Source organism: Carassius gibelio, chromosome B6 (genome assembly GCF_023724105.1).
Source record: "Carassius gibelio isolate Cgi1373 ecotype wild population from Czech Republic chromosome B6, carGib1.2-hapl.c, whole genome shotgun sequence".
NCBI lineage: Eukaryota > Metazoa > Chordata > Actinopteri > Cypriniformes > Cyprinidae > Carassius > Carassius gibelio.
The window spans coordinates 600,627-626,251 of record NC_068401.1 but is presented as its reverse complement, the minus strand read 5'-3'; the positions used below and the strand labels follow the sequence as shown (position 1 = coordinate 626,251).

Here is a 25,625-nt window from a genome sequence, read left to right as displayed (position 1 = left end):
ATACACTCTCACACATCTATCTATCTATCTATCTATCTATCTATCTATCTATCTATCTATCTATCTATCTATCTATCTATCTGTCTGTCTGTCTGTCTATCTATCTGTCTGTCTGTCTGTCTATCTATCTATGGTATTGTATTAAAACAGAACTCTTGTCAGAATCAGAATATAGTTTTATTATGTGTATATCATGTTTACAGTTGAACATTAATGTCAGTTACACTCAAATGAAATTGAAAGAACAGATTGCATTTGCATATTTGTGAATAATTCATGAATTATCAAAGCTTTGCCCATTAAAAACCTCTAGAAAGCATTACAATATAAATCCTGTAAACATTTTCCTCAGGAATATAATATAAAGCATGCCTCGTATCCTTATGCCATTTTATATCATAATCAACTGTAATTTATGAGATCAGTTGTGTTGAATTATCATCTTTATTCATATTCAGTGTCTCCATGTAGATTGATGCCCGTTTGTCTCAAATATACCACTGACCTGAAACAAATGAAATCTACAGTCATCATGTATGAAGTGTAATTATTTCATGTTACATGATAGTTAGAGTTGATTTGAAATCATCACTGATTTTGAATGTTGTGTTATGATGCTCCTGTGGAGGAGTGCATTACCTCTGATTTTACTGAAGCAGTTTGCACAGTTCACTCGCTCCCGATAAACCCAGAGAGACTTTCCTGCCTCCAGACCGCCGAGATCACAGCGACACACTGCGCACTACACACACACACACACACACACACACATCAGACCTCAGCTCGGAGCATCAGATCACATTCAGACACGACGGATCTTTTACCCTGAAGCAGGACGTGTGGCTGATGATCCTCAGATCTTCCAGAATCATCTTCTCTGATCCAGCGATGGGTTTCCCACAGACCGTACAAACATCCCGACTGCTGACCGTCCTGCACGAGACATCCGCTTACAGTAAACTAGATAAAATAATAAATCCTGAACATCGTGAAGGAGTGACTCTCTGACCTGCTGGACTCCAGCGTCTGTAGAGGAGAGCGCAGGGTCGGTGAAGCAGCAGGAATCTCTGTAGAAACCGTCTTGACCTGTGTTCTGATATAAAGAGAGCAGATGTTCACCTGTGCATCAACATGATCTGACTAGGAGTTATCATCATGATCATCATGTCTAGAATGTATGATCTGAGCTAGAGAGTGTTCAGACGATCTTACTGTGATCGGACAGGTTGTGACTGAACGCTTCCAGATCGGGTCGGCAATAAAGTGTCAGCAAGATCGTCCAGCGGCGCGCTGATGGAAAACACATCATGATTGAGTGTCCTGAAGCTGTCCAGTAAAGGAGAGCGCAGTATTCGACAGTGTTACCTGGGAGTGTGATAGCTGTAGCGTGTGTTCAGAGTCACAGCCGTTGGAGACGACGGAGAGCGAGCTGAAGAATAACTGATGTCACTGCATGTGAACAAACACGATCAACTGTGTTAAAGTCAGCGTGAAACCTTTAATCTGTTTAATCAAAACATCATATCTGGATCTGGACAGACTTCTCTCAGGTGTTCAGCTTCCATTTTTAAATGTGTGCAGTTGAGAAGAAAAGACCAGGATGAGTTTGTGTCTTCATCAGGTTTGTAGAAATGTAGCACTGCATCAGTGTCTCATCAATGGATGCTCTGCAGTGAATGGGTGCCGTCAGAATGAGAGTCTGATAAAAACATCACAATAATCCACAGCACTCAAGTCCATCAGTGAACATCTGGAGAAGACAAAACCTGAAACACATCCAGCATTAAGATGTTTTTAACTCAAACACATAGAGTCTATAATCCATAATAACACTTCCTCCAGTGAAAAAGTGTTCTGTTCTGAATCAGGAGAGAAATCTGCACAGATCCAGCAGCGTTTAAACAAATCTGTGAGAGACGACAGCAGAACACTTTTTCACTGGAGGAAGTGTTATTCTGGATTATAGACTCTATGTTTGAGTTAAAATCATCTTAATGCTGGATGTGTTTCAGGTTTTGTCTTCTCCAGATGTTCACTGATGGACTGGAGTGCTGTGGATTATTGTGATGTTTTTATCAGACTCTCATTCTGACGGCACCCATTCACTGCAGAGCATCCATTGATGAGACACTGATGCAGCGCTGCATTTCTCCAAACCTGATGAAGACACAAACTCATCCTGATCTCAGATGAGTGTGCATGTATTCAGCATGTTCATGATTGGCTGAACTCGTACCTGAGCTTCAGGTCCACTGAGGGTTTCTCCGCAGGTTTTGGAGTCTCTTCCAGCATCGAGGAGGATGTTTTGGTGTTTGTGATGATGGTTCTGTTTCATGAACAGATGAATCAGAGATCATGGCACACGTTCAGATGAGCGTCAGAGTAAAGTCACTTACTGAGCCGACGGTGAGGAGGACGTGGACACCAGCGATGAGACGGACACACTTTCACTCCTGAGAACAAACAGCAACATCAGGACACAGATCATTACGTTGGGTATCAAAAACCGGTTCCATTTTAGAACTGGTTCCAAATGTCCAAGAACCGGGTATTCAATTTTGATGGATTAAATAGAGTTTTTTTTTTTTTTTTTGTATCAAAACTAGGAACCCAGCTGAAAAAAACAACAGACACCATCACAGTATTTGTGATGTGGAAACCATTAGAACTTTCTGTGATGGTTCAATTACTATTTCTTTTCTTCAGCAGGGAACTGATAAGAATCAGAATCGATAAAACTGAAATGATACCCAACCCTACAGATGATGGAGATTCATGACGTCTGATGGATCTCACCTGCTTGGGCTCTTCACGGCCGGCTGGATCACTGGACTCTTCACACCGCTGCCGAATCTGTAAAAACAACATCTTCATCTAAAGCAGAACGTGAGGAGCTGCTCATTCAGATCTGGTTTGGACTGAACAGGACTTACGTGGACGCGGCTGCAGGAGCTGGGGACGACGAGACGCTGTTTACATCAATACAAACACACACAGATCATATTAGAGACTGGAGGTCAGAGGTCACACATCAGGAGAACTGATGCTGCTCTGATCAGTTCTGTTAAAACATCAATCAACAACTAAACAGAACTGTAGAAGAACTGAAGGAGTGAATCTCTGACCTGCTGGACTCCAGCGTCTGTAGAGGAGAGCGCAGGGTCGGTGAAGCAGCAGGAATCTCTGTAGAAACCGTCTTGACCTGTGTTCTGATATAAAGAGAGCAGATGTTCACGTGTGCATCAACACGGTTTTGGGGGTAACGCTTCACAATACTGCAAGTTACGTAATCAGATTACTCTTTTAAGTAACTAGTAATCAGTGTTGGGGAAAGTGACTTTTAGAAGTAATGCATTACAATATTGCTCCCTAAAAAAAGTAACTTTTTACGTTACTTAAAATTACAATGAAATGTAGTTACAGCAGTTACTTTGTTTCCATGTACTGAGTGACAGCTCTGGTGTTGCCATGGTGACAGACATCAGGAGTAAGTGCAGAGACACTTCCTTCAGCTTGAGGATTATTAATTTAAATTTTGATGTGAAAGGACCCTTAAAGGACCCAAATATAACTTTTGGGTTTTCTATTGGGTTACTTAAAATAATTAAGCAAGTCCAGCCAAGGTGACAAAAGTAACGCAAAAGTAACATGATGCATTACTCTTCATAAAAACTAACTAACACAATCAGTTACTTCTTTATGGAGTAACACAAAACTGTAATGCAAGACTTTCAACTTTCTCCAACACTGGCGCTGAAGGAGTGAATCTCTGACCTGCTGGACTCCAGCGTCTGTAGAGGAGAGCGCAGGGTCAGTGATGCAGCGGGAATCTCTGTAGAAACCGTCTTGACCTGTGTTCTGATATAAAGAGAGCAGATGTTCACGTGTGCATCAACATGATCTGACTAGGAGTTATCATCATGTCTAGAATGTATGATCTGAGCTAGAGAGTGTTCAGACGATCAGTCGGTCTGATGATGATGATCTACTTCAAGTCGAACAATGATTCAATGAACCATTCATAAAGAACACTTTACTTCACTCCTGAATGAATCAGGCATTTGAACGAATCAAATGAGTAAATGACTCGATGACTTAATCATTAAGACATTTGCCACAACCTACTGGCAGTTTTAGTTTATTATCTAGAGCATCATTTCATTAAATAAATAATTTCATATTTTTATAGTAATAATAATACAATTAAGAAAATAAATTCTTAAAGTTATAGTTCACTCAACCAAAAATGACAATTCTGTCATCATTTACTCACATGGTCCAAAAGAGTACATGGAATAAATGTTATCAAACTAAATATTTCTTGCTGAACCTTCTTTTTGTAATCTTTGTTTGATGCTTTGCACCACAATGACTTAAAATGATCTTTTAGAGTAATTTCTCCAAATTTGATGTGCGATTAATTAGATTAATTAATCACCCCATCTTGTAATTAATTAGATTTCAACATTTTAATCACTTACCAGCCCTAGTTTTTATATTTTAGTTGAGTTAGAGTTATTTTCAGTGCTTATGTTAATGGCCTGTCCTGAGTGACAGAACACCCTCGACTCACCCGTTTGTGTTCTGAGACGCTGTGACCTCCGGAAGCTTCTCACCAAACGTGCGTTTAACAGGACTTGACCTGCACACACAAACATGAGCAGAGAGCAACTTAAGGAACACTTTAGTTTACTTTGAAAATTAAAAAGTTGTTGAGCACCATTGACTTCTGTAGCAGGATAAAAAAAACTACTATGGAAGTCAAAGGCACTCATCAACAAACATTTTCTTAAATATCTTTGTTTGTGTTCATCAGAAGAAAGAAACTGATCCAGGTTTGGAGGAAGTGGAGGGTGAGTAAATGATGGCAGAACTGTGATTCTGGAAGTGCTGTGTTGACTCACGGTTTGCTGCTGGTGTTTGCTCCGGAGAACACTCTCGCTGTGAAGCTGGAGCTGTTGGGAGTCTTGAGCGCCGGATTCCTGCATCAGAGCGAGACACACACTTAACACACTCACACACTCACACACTAAACCTGGGCATGTTCTGTGTGCAGCAGCGGCTCTCACCTGACAGGGACTGGAGGTTTGGAGGGTGATGTGACGGAGACGGCTCCACTCTTAGTGTTTACACTGCTGCGGACAACAGAAGAGTCAGACCACGGAGAATCTGAGTCACCAGACACTAACCAACACTAACCCTAACTAACACTAACCAACACTAACCCTAACTAACACTAACCAACACTAACTAACACTAACCAACACTAACACTAACCAACACTAACCCTAACTAACACTAACCAACACTAACCCTAACTAACACTAACCAACACTAACCAACACTAACCCTAACTAACACTAACCAACACTAACTAACACTAACAAACACTAACACTAACTAACACTAACCAACACTAACACTAACACTAACCAACACTAACATTAACCAACACCAAAACTTACCAACACTAACTAACACTAAGCAACACTAACACTAACCAACACTAACACTAACTAACACTAACACACTCTAACCAACACTAACTAACACTAAGCAACACTAACACTAACTAACACTAACCAACACTAACACTAACCAACACCAACACTTACCAACACTAACTAACACTAAGCAACACTAACACTAACTAACACTAACCAACACCTGCTCACTAACAATAATCAACACTAACTAACACTAACCAACACTAACCCTAACTAACACTGACCAACACTAACCAACACTAACTAACATTAACCAACACTAACCAACAATAACACTAACCAACACTAACTAACACTAACACCAACCAACACTAACACTAACCAACACTAACCAAAACTAACCAACACTCACTAAAACTAACTAACACTAAGCAACACTAACACTAACCAACACTAACACTAACTAACACTAATCAACACTAACACTAACCAACACTAACACTAAGTAACACTAACCAACACTAACTAACACTAAGCAACCCTAACCCTAACTAACACTAACCAACACTAACCAACACTAACATTAACCAACACTAACCAACACTAACCCTAACTAACACTAACCAACACTAACCCTAACTAACACTAACCAACACTAACACTAACCAACACTTACCAACACTAACACTAACTAACACTAACCAACACTAACCAACACTAACCCTAACTAACACTAACCAACACTAACCCTAACTAACACTAACCAACACTAACTAACACTAACCAACACTAACCAACACTAACACTAACCAACACTAACCCTAACTAACACTAACCAACACTAACCCTAACTAACACTAACCAACACTAACTAACACTAACAAACACTAACACTAACTAACACTAACCAACACTAACACTAACACTAACCAACACTAACATTAACCAACACCAAAACTTACCAACACTAACTAACACTAAGCAACACTAACACTAACCAACACTAACACTAACTAACACTAACACACTCTAACCAACACTAACTAACACTAAGCAACACTAACACTAACTAACACTAACCAACACTAACACTAACCAACACCAAAACTTACCAACACTAACTAACACTAAGCAACACTAACACTAACTAACACTAACCAACACCTGCTCACTAACTAACAATAATCAACACTAACCAACACTAACCAACACTAACCCTAACTAACACTGACCAACACTAACCAACACTAACTAACATTAACCAACACTAACCAACACTAACACTAACCAACACTAACTAACACTAACACCAACCAACACTAACACTAACCAACACTAACCAAAACTAACCAACACTCACTAAAACTAACTAACACTAAGCAACACTAACACTAACCAACACTAACACTAACTAACACTAAGCAACACTAACACTAACCAACACTAACACTAAGTAACACTAACCAACACTAACTAACACTAAGCAACCCTAACCCTAACTAACACTAACCAACACTAACCAACACTAACACTAACCAACACTTACCAACACTAACACTAACTAACACTAACCAACACTAACCAACACTAACACTAACCAACACTAACACTAACTAACACTAACCAACACTAACTAACACTAAGCAACACTAACCAACACTAACACTAACTAACACTAATCAACACTAACCAACACTAACTAACACTAACCAACACTAACTAACACTAAGCAACACTAACACTAACCAACACTAACACTAACCAACACTAACACTAACTAAAACTAACCAACACCTGCCCACTAACTAACAATAATCAACACTAACCAACTCTAACTAACAATAACCAACCTGCTTTTGTTGAGCAGCTCCTGACTGCCACCGAACCTACAAGAGCAACAGGAAACAGACATCTAGTGAATATACAGCAGATATATAGAAATACAGATATAGATGGTGATGTATAGATGGTGCACCTCTTGGTTAAGTTGCTGATGGATGTCCCAGAGTTAGCTGAGGTTTGATCGTCCTCCAGCGGTTTGCTGAAGTCACACAGAAAGTGATTTGAATTATTATGAAAATCAGCAGCTGATATGATTCTGAGTGAAATGATTCTGACCTGTCAACATCTTCCCTTGATTTCCGCTGACCCAGAACTAATTTACCAGGGTTAGGATCATAACTGCAACAGGAGCATTGAGAATGAGCATTAGGTGCATTTCATTTCTACATCACATTTGTGTGTTAGAGAGATAGAGAGTGTGCGTGTGTGTGAGTAAATATGAGTGCATGCACAAGCTTGTAAAGCGTGTGTGAGAGTGTGTGTGTGTGTGTGTGTGTGTCGTACTCGACGGGCTCGTCCTCCTCGGCGTTTCTTCTGATCCAGCTGTTGTCTTTCAGGACGGTTCTTTTCTTGCCGCTGTCTGTGTTCATCACAACTGAAACATGTTTACACAACATCATCACACACATGTACATGTACACACACCTATATGTGTCTGTGTGTGTGTGGGGGGGGGGTCTCATCACAATGTATGCAGAATATAAATAACTTCATATATATAATTTATATAAGATTAGATTAGTATTGTCCTTTTACTGATTCCTTAATAGAGGAACTTTAGGCTACTTGGCAGACCAGCACAATAAAAAGAGTCGAATAAATAACGTACAAATAGCATATATATTAAAATATATATCATTTAGAGGTAATTTCCATTAATTATTCTCAATGGTATTTCTAATCACTACAATGCAGTTTCTTTTTTATCAAAATCAGCATACAAATGTATATATATTTTTTATCATGTTTCAGGAGGAGATATGAAAATAACATTAGAATGCACAAAATATTTATTAATTTTAATTATATATATAAAACAGGTTGAATCTGTGTGTGTGTAAATATGAGATCATGAAGTGCAGATCTTACCGGATTTGGTCTGTGTGCTCATGTTGTGTTATAGATGTGAATCCAGACAGCAGTGATCTGAAATCAGGCGTCTGTGGTTATGAATATGAACGACAGTAATTCCTCTTTTTTGACTGACACACACACAATGCGCAGGTGTTTGCGTGTCAATGTAAAGTGTGCTGCAGGGGTGTTGTCATGTATATTTGTGGAAAGTGCCAACAGTGTTTTGTTCTCGAGTCTCCAGCCCTTTTCCCTGTTTCTCAGGTGAAGTCACCCGTCCTGATCAACCAGCACACACCCCTTCAGAAATAATTACTACACACCCTGCTGATTAGCAGCTTCTCGTTACACTGATCCTTACACACACTATATACTGCATAAGTGTCGCTGGAGCACAAAACCTGACATTAGGGTCATTTCGAAATTGCTGAAGCTGAATAAATGATCTCTCATTGATGTGTGGTTTGTTCGGAGGACAATATTTGTCTGAGATACAACTATTTGAAAATCTGGAATCTGAGGGAGCAAAAACATCTAAATATTGAGAAAATCATCTTTAATGTTGTTCAAATGAAGTTCTTAGCAATGCATATTACTAATCAAACATTGAGTTTTGATATATTTACAATAGGACACTTACTAAATATTTTTACTGAACATGATCTTTACTTAATATCCTAATGATTTAGGCATTAAAGAAAGATGGATAATTTAGACTCATACAATGTATTGTTGTCTATTTCTACAAATATACGTCTGTGACACTGATGACTGCTTCTGTGCTGCAGGGACACATGTTCATCTAACCATGAGATTAATTAATGATAAACACATGATATAAACATTCTGGATATTAGGGTTAGGCAACAAGCAAATACTTTCACATATAAATGTTTAAAATCTGAAATAAACTGACATAAAGCAGAGCGCTCGGACTCACCTGTGTGTCAGTGTGTGTGAAAGTGTTTGTGTGTTTGTGTGCGTGTGTGTGTGTGTGCGTGTGAAAGTCTCAGAGTCACACCTTGTTTTGTGTCAGAGCCAATGAGGACTTTGATCACATCCCAGCACAAACCTGTACAGTCAGTTTCAGCACAAACACACACACTCTTCTAATCCTTTTAATGTGTTCAGTATGAAAACACACACTCAGATCAGATCAGAAACACACACTCCTTCAGTCTTGTGTTGCTCTGGTCTAAAGTGAGTTTTATTCAGAAACCCCAGCTCTGATCGTCTGTAATCACATCCTCACATTCAGACAGCATTCACCTGTTTTCTCCAGAAAGCTTCATGTCACAAGTCCAGGCCTGTCTTTATCTCAGGTGTGTAGATATATCAGAGGAACACCTCACTGAAGATCACAGACACCTCTTTTATCTCACGTTCAACACAACTCAACTCAAGATTGAGGGATAAAATCGAGTCATTTAAGAATCAACTACTGAAACCCTTAAAGATGAACTACTAAACATTGTCTCTCTGCAGTGTTTCAGCAGCTTTAAGACCCGTTTAAGACCAAGTAAAGAAACTTTAAGAACTAAACTGAAGGGAAAACAATACGTCAGTGTGCTCTCTTAATGAAAAAGTTTGCAAATACAACTGGTAAAAGATCTATTTTAAGTTATTTTACACTTAAAGGCCTGAATGTCTTTAATATCACACACATGAAGTGAGTTTATGATTAAATCAAGAACAAATATCTACCAATGGCTCAGAAAAATCAAGTTAATTCAAAGGAAAACCAGTTTTAATTCCTCAATCGCAGATGTTTCATCTTGTTCTTTTTTTCCGAAATTCAACATTTGCATTTCCAGTTAAAGTATCTTGACTTAAGGATGTTTAGATATTTGTATTGGAAGAAAACAATACTGAGGAAGATATTTATTCTGGGCAATGTGTGACTTAATGAATTGAAGACTTGTGGGAATGAAGACTTTTTAGTACCTGCAGAAACTCACGTGACATGACTTTTCCAAACTAATAGAAATATCAAACATAACTTTTTATCTTTTTACGTCACACACCTCTTTAAACTAAAGTTGTGCTGCTCGTTTGACCTTCATTACTGGAACAGCTGTATTTGAGGCTTTTCTGACAGAAACCATCGCTGTGACTCCTCCTTAACACGTCGCATTGAAATAATGACGCATCATCGGCTCATAATGAGCTCACAGACCTGTTTGCTGTTCAGAAAGCGGGATTTTCTTCTCAATGACGCGCTTCAGGAGCTGCTGATGCAGGGCGCGGCGAGCGCGCGACAGCTCGGGCACGCGCAGCTCGAGCTCGACTCGCTGCAGGTGCACGCGCCACACATTACCTTTAGCATAGGCCTCATAAAACCATGGTTAATTTTCCTTAGGAAAAAACATGACACATGATAATGCAAACACATTATTATTACGCCACAATTATCACAGTTTCTGTCATAGCTTTGACATTTAAAGTCATATGACTTTTTATCTCAAAATTGTGGCTTGCCAAAGTATTATTTCAGCTGAGGTGTTCGTGCGCCAGCACAACAGAGCGAATCTAAAGTCAGGTTTATTTCTATACAGCTTTATATGCAATAAAGATTGTAAGAACCAGGAAAATAAGAGTTTCATCACACAAATCCAGTTTGAGCTGTAAATCAGCTCTACAGAAGACAGAAGAAGTGTTCAAATACAGGGTTTACATCAAAGTCTCGATTCACTCTTCCACATTTAAAAGCTCTTAAATCAGAGCAGAAAGTCTCAAATTCAGAAAGTCGTGGCATTAAATGTTGCTTGTGCTGTAAAAATGGTTAGTCTTGTTTTACAGTATGAATATCTAAACATCTTTAAATGAAGAAGATACATTTAATGAATATGAAGTCTTGTATTTTTAGAAACTGAACAAAATAAATTGAGTTTATGTTTAAGACCAGAACAAATATCTGTCAGTGAGGAATGAAAACTGATTTCTGATTCTGATTTCTGATTCTGTTAATCATCAACACACTTCCATTTGATAAGTTTCTCATTAAACAAAACGATCTTAAGTTATTTCGCTCCTACAGTAAACGTGTCATGATTTAAGAATATTTAGTCATTCAAAAAAAAAAAAAAAAAAAAAAAATTAACCAATCATTTGATGGTAGTCGTTGACTTCCATATAGAGGAAAAAAACTTCAATCCCTGCAAAAAATATTTTGTCTAAAGGTTCATTCATCTGATGTGTTATGTCATCGGTCAGACTTTACAGGGTTAAACATGAGTGTGATAAACAGATGAAAGATCTTCGGTTCATGGAGCTCTGTAGAAGAACGACCAACTAAACGAATCGTTTCATAACAGTGAGTCAGTCAGCGGTCACAATGATTCATGTCTGTTTAGTTGCCTAGCAACATCTTTCACCCGTATCCATGGGAAACACACACACACACACACACACACACACACACACACAGGAAACTCGTCAGTCAGAATATAATAGCATTATCATCAAAGACTGCTGCACTCATGACTAATATCTTCAGCACACTGACACAACTGTTTGCTATTACAAGTTTAAAGGTATGTTTAAATATGCAAATGAGACATTAGACATTTCCAGAGCATAAATCTGATCATTGGATCAAGTCAGGTTTATAATTCTAGCTTGATTTTGTTGACAAAGTTAAAGGTGTTTTAATTTTTTTTTTATCACACCTTAAATCAGAAAATACTGTCAACAATCATTTCACCATGTTTTTAGGAGTAAAATCAGCATGAATGCAATATGAACTCATCTTCAGCATATGGAGGGGTTCGGTGTGGTGAACAGAAAAAAAAACTCTTTAAAGATACGGATTGCAATAGAAATCTACAGCAAAATACATAAAGTGCAATAAAAGAACTATTAACTCTTTCCCCGCCAGCGTTTTTGCTGATTTTTACTCAAGTTTCATGGCCCTCAGAATATTGTGTTGAATGAATATCTGAACACACAATACATCAAAATAAAGATCACCCTACACTTTCAAACTTTTATTCCAGCTTCAAGCACTGTTTTTAATTAACACTTGAATTAAGGTAGGTTTCAAAAAAGAAAATCTGATTCTTATCAAATACTAGATCTGGATCATATTCAGTATTAATATCAAAGCAAAGCTTCCATCTGTCTTTCGGGATCCACATTTCACTCTCTAACATTAGTAAGTTTTCATTTATATGCTGTTAGATTGCATTATTTTTCCATCGCTGGTTTGCGCGTCTTCCTCGTCTATGTTTTTGATCGGCGCCTTCTAGACTCCTTCAGGAGATGTGTAATAGCGCCCCCTAGCATTTAACAGAGAAAACAGACAGTTCAGTGTTTGGCAGGGAAAGAGTTAAGGGTGTATTTTGCATGTTTTATTTCCAATAGTATAAAACAAGATTTATAAATAGAGCCCAAAACCGAGCAGTAAAGCATGAAAACACATGTCTCCCCTTAAGGTCATTTTAAGGCGTAATGAGGGGCGTCTCGGGGGTCATGAGCCGGAGTACAGCTAGTTACTAACATGTTAACTCCACTAACCAACCTACAGCTGCTAGACTCCCTGGATTCATCTCTCCATGTGAAGAAACACAGCAGGACACCAGCTTTCATTTCCTCATCTTTTATTAAAGTCGATGTGCAGCTGCATGGCGTCACATTGTTTTGAAGGAAACATGCACATACTGTGAGGTCAAAGGTCACGATCACTGACGGACTGACGTGTGACCAGAGCCATGGACCGTAAGGCAAATAACTTAACGAGAGCAGAAGCTCGCAGAAAATCCATCCTGATAGTCTTTGACACAGAGGTCAAGGGTTCAGAGGTCAAAGGTCACGCTTGTTTGGTCTTATTCACATCTCAACAATAAAGTGCTCCTCATGTGTTCAATACAGCTAGAGGAACAAAACTAAAAGCTAACCAATAAAGGAGAGCAGGTAAAATCGGAAGCGGCGTGTGGGCTAATACTGTCCGGATTGTCAGAGAATCAGCGTCTGTGTCGTGTGGACTGTGTTTGAGAGATTGAGTCTGTTCACAGTGTGGTCACGAGAGGTAGTCAGGCGGTGGGTCCGGGGCCCGGGGTCCCTGCGGGGGGCGATCCGGTCTGGACCTGCGTCTGGAACTGTGTCAGCTGCTCGGGACTGGACAGGTTCTTCAGCAGCGTGTTCTCCTGCTCCAGCTGAGAGTTCCTCTCCATCAGCTCCTTGATCTGCTCCTTCAGCACCTCCACCTCCTCACGCACCGCGTACATCAGGTGACTCTTCACCAGGTCCTGCACACACACACACACACACACACACACACACACGTTAGCATGAGACACCAGGATCACTGGAGGACACACGATTGCTCACCAAGGCTGCGTTTATTTGATCAGAAATACAGTAAAAATAGTGAAATATTATTCTAATGTAAATCATCTGTTTTCTGTGTGAATCTGTGTTAAAGTGTAATGTATTTCTGTGATGCTCCGCTGTATTTTCAGCATCATTCCTCCAGTCTTCAGTGTCACATGATCTTCAGAAATCAGAATAATATGATGATTTACTGCTCAAGAAACATTTCTGATTATTATCAGTGTTGAACACAGTTCAATGTTTTTGTGGAAACTGTGATAGATTTTATTGTTCAGGATTCTCAGTTAAAAAGAACAGCATTTATTAGAAACAGAAATCTTTTTCTGACATTAATAATGTCTCTACTGGCACTTTTGATCAAATTAATGAATCACTGATGAATAAATGTATCAATAAAAAAAACTAAAAAACAAGCATTATTCCATACGCATTACAAATGGAATAATTAACTGAACATTGGAGCAGAAAAAAATAAAATATACAATTCTGATTATTACCAATGTTGCAAACACACATCAAAATATAAATGATTCCAAACTTTTGTCCACCAGTGTGTTAAAGTAACAGTTTGTGGCAGGAGAAGCCTGAAGAAGCTACAAAAACAGTCTCCCATCGCTGTTATTTTCCTATCATTAATACACTTATAGTCTCTATATTTTCTGGCTTCACTTTAGGTTTAGCAGTAGTTTTAATCACTCTTTTATTAGATTAATATTATTCCAGAATCTTAGTACCCTCTTATAGTTTTTGTTATGTTTTTGTATGTTTTTATTTTATACTGTTTGCTTAAATGTGTGCCTGTTTTAATAATCAAGCTGTGTGTTTGTCAATTGAAAATGTCTATAGAATTTTTATTAACTTGTTTTAGTTTATTTAGCTTTAGTAACTGCAAGTATCTTGCCATGTCTGTTTTTTATATTTCAGTTAATGTCTCAAGTAATGGTTATATTTGTATGATTTGTGTTTTGGTTATCAATAATATCACAACTCGTGCATAAAGGGTTATTTCCACTCACACTCAAGGAGCAGTTTCTAACTAGAAATATATCTCTATTATATATTCCTAACAGAGTTTCCCATCACGTTTGATTATAGTTTGGACACAAGCTAAAGCTCTGGAGTGAGACTCGAAGGGTTAAAGCCATCAGTGATCAGGATCTTTAGAGAGGAACAGAACGTTCTTCATCCAGAGGAGGGAGCTGCTGGAGTATTCTTGTTGCCTAGCAACAAGCACAGGCTCCAGATAGAGCCAGATACGCATTTCAACAAAACCCCTCATCACATCCACAGCACCTTTCTCACAAACAACAACACAATCATCTCTCACAAGGAGAACCTACAGTGTTTAACCGTGGTCTGGCTCTTCTGCGTTTTTATATTCTGTGAATCCATGACTGAATTACTAATGACATTATTAATGGGCTTTCTGTCAGAAGTCTTTGTGTGATGGCTGGTTATGTAAAAAAAAAAAAAAAAAAAAAAAAAAAAAAAAAAAAAGTACAAAACTAGTCATAAGAGTCTTTACTTTAAGATGTATGCATCATCTGAAGCTGAATAAATGATCTCTCCAGTGATGTGTGGTTTGTTCGGAGGACAATATTTGTCTGAGACACAACTATTAGAAAATCTGGAATCTGAGGGAGCAAAAAAATCTAAATATTGAGAAAATCATCTTTAAAGTTGTTCAAATGAATTCTTAGCAATGTATATTACTGATCAAACATTAAGCTTTGATACGTTTACGATAGGAAATTGACTAAATATCTTCATCAACATGATCTTTACTTCATATCCTAATGATTTTTGGCATCAAAAGACAAATGGATAATTTGTTACGAATCGACGTGTGCTACTTCTGACTGCTTCTGTGCTTCAGGGACACAGTTAATCATCATCATCATCATCATCATCATGAGAGCATCAGACTCACCATGGCTTGCTCGATCTTGTTGTCTATGGCCACAAGACTGGCTCCAGAGGAACTGTGGGAAAAATGATAAACACCTGGTCAGTTCATTTATTCTGATGATGTTGCATGAGATCCGCATAAACACACAGCATGAGAAACCGAATAACACAACGCTTCTGAGAAGATGCAGACAATCCAGAGCGAAAGGATCCTTCAGCGTCACATTAGCGTTATTATTACACAACCACATTCACAGCAGCATCATTAATCTCTCTCTCCAATGAAGGTATTATTCACCTGTTATCTAGAATCTCCGCTCCCAGAACTGACGACAGAAACGAGATGGAAAGACTCCTGAGCTGACAAACACTGACATCCGTCTGCAGCGGGTAACACGGAGAACTCATTCTGTCCCGCCCATCGAGCGCTCAGAATCACACAAACAGATGCAGAAGAGTCACATTCTCCATCCTGTACGTGATTTCTCCCAAGGATTCCCACACAAAGGCGCTCGGAATGAGATTTACAGTGCAGCCGCTGCCTCATTAGCATAATAATAGAGGTCTGAGTGCACGGCGGCACGCCATTGGCTGAGAGCGCAGGGTATTTGACTAATCTATGCCAAGCCCCGCCCCCGTCCACAGCCGATGCTCACCAACAGAATCGACAAGAGAGAGTCTAGTCACTACTGTCACTAGACTGAGATATCAGAGCAGCGCTGCGGTCCTCAAACGCTGAACACTTTACAACTTCATTCCATAACAGTGAAACCATTTCACTTCTGTCTGTGATCTGCACTGCTGCTCTTCTACAAGATGAATAAACGTAAATGAACAAAACTGAATATTCAACATGATTTAAAACCAAGAACATCATAAGAAAGTGAAGAGTCAGATTGACGTACTGTACTCTACTGTACACACACACACTGTACTGTACTACTCTATATACACTTAATTCAGCAAGAGCCAGAAAATAGTCATTTTGTGTTTTGTTTCGTTTTTATTCTAATATTGTGCTTTTACTTTTCAAGTTCAAGAAAGATGTAAAATTGATTTGAAACCGTAATTTAAAAGAAAAAATACAATTGCAATTTTCAAGGATAAGAAGGGTTTAAAATTCAATGAAACTTACTCAGTCCTTAAATGTATATTTATTACATTGTAACACAGACACCTTAAGATAAAGTGTTACCAAATGTGTAAATATATGTGGATGTTTCTCGCTCTCTTATAGCTGCCAGTCTGAATTTTTTTGTACCTTATGCAATAAAGCATCTTATTGAAAAGACTTTCTGAATTAAACCTCTGTCAAGTATTAAATCAGTGAGCACTTGACCAGACACAGAAGATCCAGTTACTGATGAAGCAGGAGGATGTGTGATCGTGTGTGTCACTGCAGATATATGGAGAGATCAGACGGATTCAACGGGCCACATCACACAGGTCATATAAAGATAAAGAAAGTCAGTGCACATTCACCACAAACACAAAGATCTGATGCGTCCACTGCATTAAAGCCCTGCAGGATGTGATGAGTGTAACGACGCGCAGCATCAGCACCACACTCACAAGAGCATCTTCTGCTGAGTCACTGCAGACGCAGACGGTCAATCTAACACACTCCAGCAGACGGAGATCAGGCCGATCGCTGGGAAAAGTTTTAAGAGAGCTGGAGAAAGAGGAATGACAGACGAGTTCTCTGGAGACGAGCCGATATATTTAGAGGCACTACTGACCACAAACAGAAGAGAAGAACAGAACAGAACAGCCTCATTCAAGGACAAACTCTTCATCGAACCACAGCTGCTGGAGAATCACACCAAAGCTCACTACAGAGATTATGCTATTACAATGTGTCACTCAGGAATCAAGAGTTCTGCATTACAATAATCTGAGGTTTATTGACATGTTAGTAACGTCACTGTAAAAAACATTTATTTGTGCTAAAAACGGGAACGCTAAATATTACAAATTTCTCTAATTTTGAGTTGAAACATACACCCTTCAATGAGATCACATGCATAAAGATTTTTTGTTGCTTGAAAAAAAAAACATTTAAATTAAAATTTAAATAAATTTGTTATTTAAAAAAAAAAAAAAAAAAAAATTCTAACTTTATTTTATTTAAAAATTAGTTTGAAGTTGATGTGCTAAAATAAAAATGTATAAACTTATATAGACATTTAAAAATTATAAAATATCTATATTTCTTACACTAAGTTTAAGAACATCAAGTTTACCTTGATGAAATAAAATAAAAAAATCTACAAAATATAAACTTAATTAAAAAAAATACAAATTTAATATAAATACATGATTTTAAATGAATAAAAAGAAAAAAACACCACCACTGTCATCAATTCCCCAAAAACAAGTGGTTTCTGAGTTAGTCTCTTACCTGTCTTCATCTGCAGCAGCTGAGACAGAAAACACACCAGCAGCGGCGTCCTGTCCGAGAGCAGACGCAGACGCAGACGGTCCAGCCCTGCCTCCTGCAGCCAGAGACAGCAGTGTGTGATGCTGAAGCAGGAGCCGCTGAGCATCCTCCAGCTGCGAGGCCGTCACATACGCGGGGCCCGACAGGTGCAGCGGGGCCCTCAGCGGCTGCAGGGCACTCAGAGCGGAGCCGGAGCTGTGGGATGAAGACAGCTGTGCTCCAGGATGCTCCGGGATGATGTCCATCTGCGGGGGCCTCGGAGACACGGGCCCCGGAATCCCGATGGACACTGGAGCGGCTGCGTTGGGAATCAGAAGAGGTTGGAGGTTTGCTGTGATCGGAGCGTGTTCCACCGGAGTGTAGCTGCTCTGGGGCTCGGATCGGACCGGAGCGGAGGAGCTCTCCGTCGGAGGAACCAGGTCCTGACCGTAAACCTGCTGGACATCTCCTCCTCCTCCTCCTCCGCTGCTGCTGCTCAAGGTGCTTCCAGAGGAGCTGCTGCTCGTGGACTCGTGTTCGGATTGAATGATGCTCTCCAACGCTCTGTGAGCGACGCACGCGACGTCTCCAGGTGGCGCATCCTTTTCGTGAAACTCCGTACAAGTCCAGCGTCCCTTCCGAACCGGCTCCGAGCTGGAGTCCAGCTTCACCACCCTGAAGCGCGACGCTGTGCTTGAGGGATTCGCGGATGTTAACGGCACCGTAGGTCCAGCGGCGGAGTCCGTCGCGACAGAGACCGAGCTAGACGCGGATCCGCTGGCCTCCGCTGGGACGGAGCGTCCGCTCGGGGCCGGAGCCTGCGGAGAGACGGGGATCGTTGAAGGAGTGGCTGAAGGAGCCACGGATCGTCCAGTCTTGTGATGATGATGATGATGGACGCCGTTGACCATCACCGGCTCGTTAGGCGTCTCGCCACCGTGTAAACTGTTCAGAGTCTCCTCAGACGAGCTCCGTTCGGGGACGCCGGTGTCCGTGGCCCGGGACGCAGACACGTCCAGGATGTCTGATGACGAGAGGTCCTCGGTGTGTGACTCGTCCATGTCGTCGTAGCTCTCGGTGTCGTCGGCGAGGCTGGTGTTGGCGGAGGACCCCTGGGCGGGAAGGACGCTCGTGATCTGGAAGCCGCTCTTCTTCTTCACCGTCGGGATCCCGAGGCTGTGCGGCCCGGGGGACGGCGGATGAGCCATCACGGCGGTCGTCGGTAAACGGTGCGCTGGAGCTGATCAACACGCTACAGTCGGTGCAGTCACGTCGTTAGCAAACGGGTTATAGTCCCCATTTAAAGAGTTCGACAGCTGCTCCGGTGATCTGTGAGGGTTTATGATGAAGGCTAGCGTCGGTTAGCTGCCGGTTAGCACGGTAACCGCGCCGTTTGGTGAACCGACAGCGAACTCAATCCATCAGCAGAATATCCTTAACTTTATGTCCTGACAGAAATACGCGTTTTTGTCGGTGACACGCGTCAGTTACCGGCTAAATGAACATAAACAGACCGTCGACATCACCTCAGAATTGCGGACGCTGCTCCGAGCTCTTGATTTGAGTGAATTCGGACTCAAGTCGCTCCAAGTCGCCGGTTAAATCCGTGTCACGCCGCTTTCTGCTCTCAGGCCCGCGTGAGAAACATTTTCATCCGCAGCTTTGCTGTCTCATCACTGACTGCTGGACGCTGTTAGCACGCTAACCGACGAGCTAGCAGCTGTGGTGACGCCAGCAGGGGGCGGGGCCGCGGCGCACAGGACACGCCCACCGTTGATACATTATACGCACAGCCGGCACATCCGGGAACGTAACTGTCAATTTCGGACGGTCATTGGTTATTTTTTTTTTTTCACAAAGTAAAATGAATAATAAAAAATTCGAAATATATACATATAGTTAAACTTTATATTATTAAATATAGATAGAAAGCATTTTAAACCAGTTTATTGTTGTTATATTTCTAATTTACATTTTAGTAAATTTCGCAATATAAATAATTGTTTTGATGTGAATAGTTTTATTGTAAATAATTGTTTTCAGTGACACTGAAGTAGAGCATCTGTAACAATACATCACATATATAAAAGCAATTTATATATAACGAGTTCAGATGCAAAATTTTGTTTCTCAGGCTCTCATGTTTATGTAATTCCAGTTGACCATTTTATTAAAACCTTTAAATTTTATTCCTGAATTCCACTTGTCCTTGCTTCTCCTATCATGTTTCCTCTTTCTTGCTTGTACTTCCTTCCTTCAAGAAATGCATGAGGTATGTTTCTTCAACATGACATTGTTCACATAGTCATAACCCATTTGTATGTTTCCCTATTGTTTAAAGTGTGCTATTTAAATTAATGCCCTAAGGATGTTCTGTTATAGATAACCTCTATAAGAATATCTTGACTAGATTTAAGAGATCTCAACTCTTTAATACTGAAATGGAGTCAGAACAAATGAAAACATTCTCAGGTTTGAGTTCTTCTATCATTTCTACAGTACAATCTGCCAAATGATTTGAAGTTGGCTTTACTCCACTGATCCAATGATTTCCGTCTCGAGCTAAAAAAGCAGCCCCAGCCCCGTTCTGGATCTTTGGAGCTGTCTGTGTATACTTGTATATCCCGGTGATATTTTATCACAAGCATGTTCGTAAACTTTTTATTAAAACAAAAATGATCAGAAACAATCGTACAAAGGAAGACTTTTCATAATCAGGTTAACCACAAACACTGAAAACAGTCAAAACAACTGAGCTTGTGTCACTTTAAGACATACAGTCTCCATTAAAACATTTGAACATCTTTAACTTTTGGTCCTCTTTAATCCTGGGGCATTTTATGATGATTTGTAGAGTATAAAGTCTTTAACAATCCTCCATCACATTCACATCACCAGTCTTCACTGATTAGCTCTTAATTTAAGAGCTGCTTGACAATCTTGCATAAATCCTTTATAAATGAGTTAATAACGGTCATTATCTGACGGGATAAGGCACTGCATGTGACGGCGACGCTGATGATTCCTCTCCATTCTCACTGATCAACGGCCAGTAGTTTGGATTCTCTTCATACCACTGAACTGCAAACATCAGAGAGACACGTCATGTCCTTCATCATCATCATCATCATCATCATCACACACAGAATCATCTGGAGTCTCTTACTGGTCCGTCTGATTCCTTCGTCCCAGGTTACTTTGGGTCTCCAGCCGAGTCTGTGCAGTTTGTCTGATATCATGGGATACCGGAGCTCCGTCACCGGACTGCAGAAAAGTTATGAATAATCATTTATTAACATCAGTATCAAACAGACAGAATGACAGCACACACTCATCACACACCGGTCCTCAACAAACTCCATCCAGTCCTCCAGCGCTTCCTCGGAGACGTCCTTCACTTTCTGTCGACAGGAAACAGTTGATCGTGAATTACTCTGATAACGAAGGGTTAATCTGAAACTGAGCTGGTCATGTGACTCCTACCATCTTCACTAGTTCTCTGGCGAGCTGAACGATGGGAATCTCAAAGCTGCTCCCGATGTTGTAGATCTCTCCCAGAATGCCCTTCTCCATGAGTGTCAGGAAGGCGTCTGTGACATCGCTGACATACAGGAAGTGTCTGGACTGCAGGCCTGAGCCCTGGATAGTGCTGGAGACACACACACACACACACACACACACTAGAGCAGATGAACACTCACACAAACACACACACACACACACACACACACACACACACACACACACACACACACACACACACACACACATACACACTCACCACTTCTGATCCCGCTGGATGAGTGACAGGAATCTGGGAATGACCTGAACAAACACAAGCACACACACTACTGAAGTGCAGAGGTCACGTGAGGGTCAAACACGCGTGTAGAGCTGCGGATCACGCACCTTCTCGTGATGCTGGTGTGGACCGTACACGTTACTGCTCCTCGTGATCAGAACAGGAAACTACAGCAGACAGATCAATACTACAACCGTTACCAGCAGCACTGGGATAGAAAACTAATCTCCGACATGACACTGATTATTCATTACGGAAGCTGGTTTCCACCGGATAAACAATAAAGTAAAAGTATCTTATCTCACAATATTATATCATGTAATTATGAGCTTATATCTCACAAATCTGACATGTTTTCATAATTCAGATTTTTTTGTGTGTGTGAGATATAAACTTTCTCTTCAGTAAAAAAGTCAGAATTGTGAGATACAAAGTTGCAATTACCTTTTTTATTCTATGCCAGAATAAAAAAAAAACTACTGTCAGATGCAAACTCAGAATTCACAGAAAAAATGAAAGATGATGAGATAAACACAGATTTAAAATGCAACTTGCGTCTTTACCACATTGCAATCCTGTATAATCGAACGAGAATTAGCACTAAAAATAATGTGAATTACAAAACACTAAGTAAAATGTCAAAGATATAACAGGTGTAATCTCAGGACTGACACCTTGTGCTTCATCCAGTACGACATCACGATGTTTTCTGCCGCAGCTTTCGAGGAGGAGTACGGATTGGTGGGTCTTTTTGGACTCAGTTCATCAAACGGCTGTGAAGAAAAGATGCAGATCACACACTTCAGCTGACATCAGAATACTGCGCTACTGAACAGATCACCTGGAGATGACTGGCTAGTGTTTCTCATCGTATGAGAGCATGATGGGTTCATGTCCTCCAAAACTGTGCTCCAGGGACAGCATTAAACATTTGTTAATTGCATCAACATCCATTACACAGAAGACACTTTCAATAAAACATCTGCAATTAGTTTGTAAAATGTGCTTTTATGCACCAGGGTCTTTCTAAGCGATTTGAACCAGTGAATCATTTCGGGTTCGGATGATTCAGTTGAACCCCAGCTTGAGCTCACCTGCTCCAGACTGTCTCCATACACCTCGTCAGTGCTGATGTAGATGAAGCGCTGCACTCGCGCCTCAAACGCCGCTCTGATCAGAACACCAGTGCCGTCTGCATTCACACGCATGAAGCGTGACGGACACAGGAAGGAGTTTTCTACAGGAGATAAAGACGTGAATGAGACACGGCGTCCTCGAGAGAGAAACACATAGTTGATGATGAACAGACAGCGTTCACTCACCTACATGAGTCTCAGCAGCGCAGTGAAACACTATATCAATCTTCTCCGTCGCAAACAGATGCTTTAAGAAAAGTGGATCGCAGACATCGCCCTGCGAGGAGAACACGGTTCATCAGCTCTGGGTCAGCTGGACATTAGATTAGCTGCAGAGCTGGACAGTAACCAAGTACATGTACTTTTTGAGTATCTGTACTTTACTTGAATATTATTTTTTCTAGCAACTTCACTACACTTTAAAGGCAAATATGTTACTTTTCACTCCATTTCATTTCTATCAAGGTCCTGGAATAAGAAAGTCGTTACAGTGTTGAGGGTAACGCATTACAAGTAGTTACGTCATCAGATTACATTTTTCAAGTAACGCAATACTTTGTCATTTAGAAGGAAATATCAGTTACTTTTTAATATAAGACACAGCAGTTACTTTGTTTCCATGTGTTGAGTGACAGCTTTGGTGTTGCCATGGAGACAGAGATCAGGAGTCAGTGCAGAGTGTTGTGTGTGAAAAATAAATAATGTATTTAATCCCATTCTATGAACCAATGTCTTTGCTACAGATCTTTGATGATTCACTTCAATCATACTAATAAGCAGAAATTACACATTTGTGTTTAATTTCTGTTTCTGCTGAATAGAGTTGAACTTTCTTCTGTGATTAGTTTGAGCGGCGCCCTCTACTGTACAGACCAGAATTGACATTTCCTTCAGCCTGAAGCGCATTCACTTCACTTTAGGTGTGAAAGGGCTTTTACATTTGAAAAAGGAGCACTTTTTACAAACAAACAAGCCCTGTCCAGATTTAAAAAGTAACTCAAAAGTAATGTAACGCATTGTTTTCCATAAAAAGTAACTTAGTAGCATAATTAGTCTTTTTTCAATTGAATAAAGCAACATTGTAATGCATTACTTCTAAAAGTAACTTTCCACAGCACTGAGTGTTACTATGTAGCAGCTTTGAAAGTCAGTAAAACTGACCAGTGGCAAATGTGTTATTCATCTATAACAATTCAATAATAAGAAGTCAATACTGTGATATATACTGGACACAATATTGTCTGATTCTGCAAAATTGTGTAAATCTAAATACTACAGAAGAACTGTTGTACATCTCCTAACAAATTATATTTTATATATATATATTCAATAGGTGAAATGTTGCTTTAGAGGCATGTGTTTTTTTTTTTACAACAAAAATATAAGCAAGTACTTGGGTACTTTTACTAAAGTAAAAACCTGTCTGTACATCTCTGCCTTGTAATGGAGTAATATTAGAGCAGCACTCAGGTACTGGTCATCTGTGGTCAGGAGTCAGTACCGGGATGAAGGAGTATCTGCTGCAGTCCTCCACAGAGCTCAGGTTCTTCAGACTGGAGCAGTACTGCAGCTGAAACACAGCAACAGCGACACGTGACGCTTCACGACGGGAAACCACTGATTCAATGCTGTTCAGAGACTCACGTTATCCACATTGATGATCCTCCAGTGTGGGAATCTGACGACCAGAGCGCTGATCAGATGAGATCCTCTGAGAACACAAACAGGAGCTCATTATAAGTATTTGGACACTTATAGGATGAATGTGAGGACGGTTTCCATCGCTGCTGCTCATGCATGAAGTCTCAGTGTGTTTCAATCAGAAAACCTGCTACTTCTGTTGAATAATTCTACATACACTACCACTCAAAGGTTTTTGAACAGTGTAATGTTGTAATGTACTCTTTTGCTCACTAAGCCTACATTTATTTAATACAAATTACAGCAAAAGCAGGACAATTCTGAAATATTTTCACTATTTAAAATATCTGTGTTCTCTGTGAATATCTGTTAAAGTGTAATGTATTTCTGTGATGCTCCGTTGTATTTTCAGCATCATTCCTCCAGTCTTCAGTGTCACATGATCTTCAGAAATCATTCTGATATGATGATTTACTGCTCAAGAAACATTTCTGATACGCCATTTAGTAACACATCCATCATTATTCAGTTCAGCTCTATAACAGTGTTTAATTAAGTGTTTAACAGTCATTAATGAACTCCATCAGTCACTCAAGTGCGCAAGTGTGTGTGGACAATGCATCTATTGATTCAGCATCTCAGACTTTTCACAATAAATTACTCTTAATTTGATCCTCTGTTGTCTGAAGCGCTGACATTCAGTCATTTGAAGGCTTCGGATGTGTTTAGATATTTTTGGACAGTATGAGAGATCTCACATGAATCCCGCTCCTCCGGTCACCAGCACAGTGCGACACTCTCCGCCGCTCATCTTCATCTCGATCTCCACGTTCCCTTCACACTGTAGATCATTTCTTTGACTCCAAAAATCAATTGCATGATTTTATCGCTTCGTAAACACTCCTCACGACAGTTGGAACAGCGGTTTGCGGCAGCGCTGACACGTATGAGCCGACTCTCGCCCCGCCTCCGCCGCGCTCTCATTGGTCCCTTTACCGCGCTTGACTGAAAACTCGTATTCCGATTGG

At 40.2% G+C, this 25,625-nt stretch overlaps 3 protein-coding genes across 10 annotated transcripts; all 3 read right to left on the bottom strand.

Moving 5' to 3' along the window:
- Positions 1-155: 155 nt before the first annotated feature.
- LOC127959189 (uncharacterized) lies at positions 156-10,436 on the bottom strand. Of its 6 annotated transcripts, none has more exons than XM_052558211.1 (21): positions 10,385-10,436; positions 8,379-8,435; positions 7,794-7,884; positions 7,566-7,628; positions 7,423-7,488; positions 7,298-7,333; positions 5,070-5,135; positions 4,905-4,982; positions 4,574-4,642; positions 3,775-3,858; positions 3,126-3,209; positions 2,934-2,969; positions 2,797-2,853; positions 2,397-2,453; positions 2,237-2,326; positions 1,366-1,449; positions 1,213-1,290; positions 1,010-1,093; positions 825-933; positions 640-742; positions 156-505 (listed from the first exon to the last, which is right to left on the bottom strand). In XM_052558211.1, the coding sequence occupies exons 2-21, from the start codon at positions 8,398-8,400 to the stop codon at positions 489-491; spliced, it is 1,374 nt and encodes a 457-aa protein (XP_052414171.1). In that variant the 5' UTR covers positions 8,401-8,435; positions 10,385-10,436; the 3' UTR covers positions 156-488. The 6 variants fall into 6 exon arrangements, with proteins under 6 accessions (XP_052414171.1, XP_052414170.1, XP_052414172.1 ...); XM_052558210.1 differs by lacking the exon at positions 10,385-10,436 and adding an exon at positions 9,301-9,392; XM_052558212.1 differs by lacking the exon at positions 10,385-10,436 and adding an exon at positions 9,301-9,392 and having other exon boundaries at positions 5,070-5,132.
- A 2,505-nt stretch (positions 10,437-12,941) lies between these two features.
- Positions 12,942-19,767, bottom strand: LOC127959628 (TSC22 domain family protein 1). 2 transcript variants are annotated; one of them, XM_052558909.1, is made up of 3 exons: positions 18,001-19,767; positions 15,622-15,673; positions 12,942-13,606 (listed from the first exon to the last, which is right to left on the bottom strand). In XM_052558909.1, exons 1-3 carry the CDS (start codon positions 19,224-19,226, stop codon positions 13,391-13,393), a joined length of 1,494 nt encoding a protein of 497 aa, XP_052414869.1. In that variant the 5' UTR covers positions 19,227-19,767; the 3' UTR covers positions 12,942-13,390. The 2 variants fall into 2 exon arrangements, with proteins under 2 accessions (XP_052414869.1, XP_052414870.1); XM_052558910.1 differs by lacking the exons at positions 12,942-13,606; positions 15,622-15,673 and adding an exon at positions 16,036-17,330.
- Positions 19,768-20,665: 898 nt separating this feature from the next.
- Positions 20,666-25,556, bottom strand: LOC127959630 (dTDP-D-glucose 4,6-dehydratase). 2 transcript variants are annotated; one of them, XM_052558913.1, is made up of 12 exons: positions 25,356-25,556; positions 24,601-24,667; positions 24,458-24,526; positions 23,143-23,233; positions 22,915-23,057; positions 22,495-22,593; positions 21,928-21,987; positions 21,800-21,843; positions 21,502-21,667; positions 21,361-21,419; positions 21,185-21,282; positions 20,666-21,099 (listed from the first exon to the last, which is right to left on the bottom strand). In XM_052558913.1, the coding sequence occupies exons 1-12, from the start codon at positions 25,412-25,414 to the stop codon at positions 20,996-20,998; spliced, it is 1,059 nt and encodes a 352-aa protein (XP_052414873.1). In that variant the 5' UTR covers positions 25,415-25,556; the 3' UTR covers positions 20,666-20,995. The 2 variants fall into 2 exon arrangements, with proteins under 2 accessions (XP_052414873.1, XP_052414874.1); XM_052558914.1 differs by lacking the exons at positions 24,458-24,526; positions 24,601-24,667; positions 25,356-25,556 and adding an exon at positions 24,376-24,402.
- Positions 25,557-25,625: the final 69 nt, after the last annotated feature.

Excerpts from the sequence above, each read along its gene's own strand:
- LOC127959630 (XM_052558913.1), bottom strand. The coding sequence starts at position 25,414 with ATGAAGATGAGCGGCGGAGAGTGTCGCACTGTGCTGGTGACCGGAGGA. Across the intron at positions 24,668-25,355 it reads ACCGGAGGAGCGGGATTCAT|AGGATCTCATCTGATCAGCG; the intron begins GTGAGATCTCTC and ends TTGTGTTCTCAG. Across the intron at positions 24,527-24,600 it reads GGATCATCAATGTGGATAAC|CTGCAGTACTGCTCCAGTCT; the intron begins GTGAGTCTCTGA and ends GCTGTGTTTCAG.
- LOC127959189 (XM_052558211.1), bottom strand. The coding sequence starts at position 8,400 with ATGAGCACACAGACCAAATCCG. Across the intron at positions 7,489-7,565 it reads TCAAGGGAAGATGTTGACAG|CAAACCGCTGGAGGACGATC; the intron begins GTCAGAATCATT and ends GTGTGACTTCAG. Across the intron at positions 7,334-7,422 it reads ATCAGCAACTTAACCAAGAG|GTTCGGTGGCAGTCAGGAGC; the intron begins GTGCACCATCTA and ends TTGCTCTTGTAG.
- LOC127959628 (XM_052558909.1), bottom strand. The coding sequence starts at position 19,226 with ATGGCTCATCCGCCGTCCCCCGGGCCGCACAGCCTCGGGATCCCGACG. Across the intron at positions 15,674-18,000 it reads GCTGCTGCAGATGAAGACAG|TTCCTCTGGAGCCAGTCTTG; the intron begins GTAAGAGACTAA and ends TTTTTCCCACAG. Across the intron at positions 13,607-15,621 it reads ACAAGATCGAGCAAGCCATG|GACCTGGTGAAGAGTCACCT; the intron begins GTGAGTCTGATG and ends GTGTGTGTGCAG.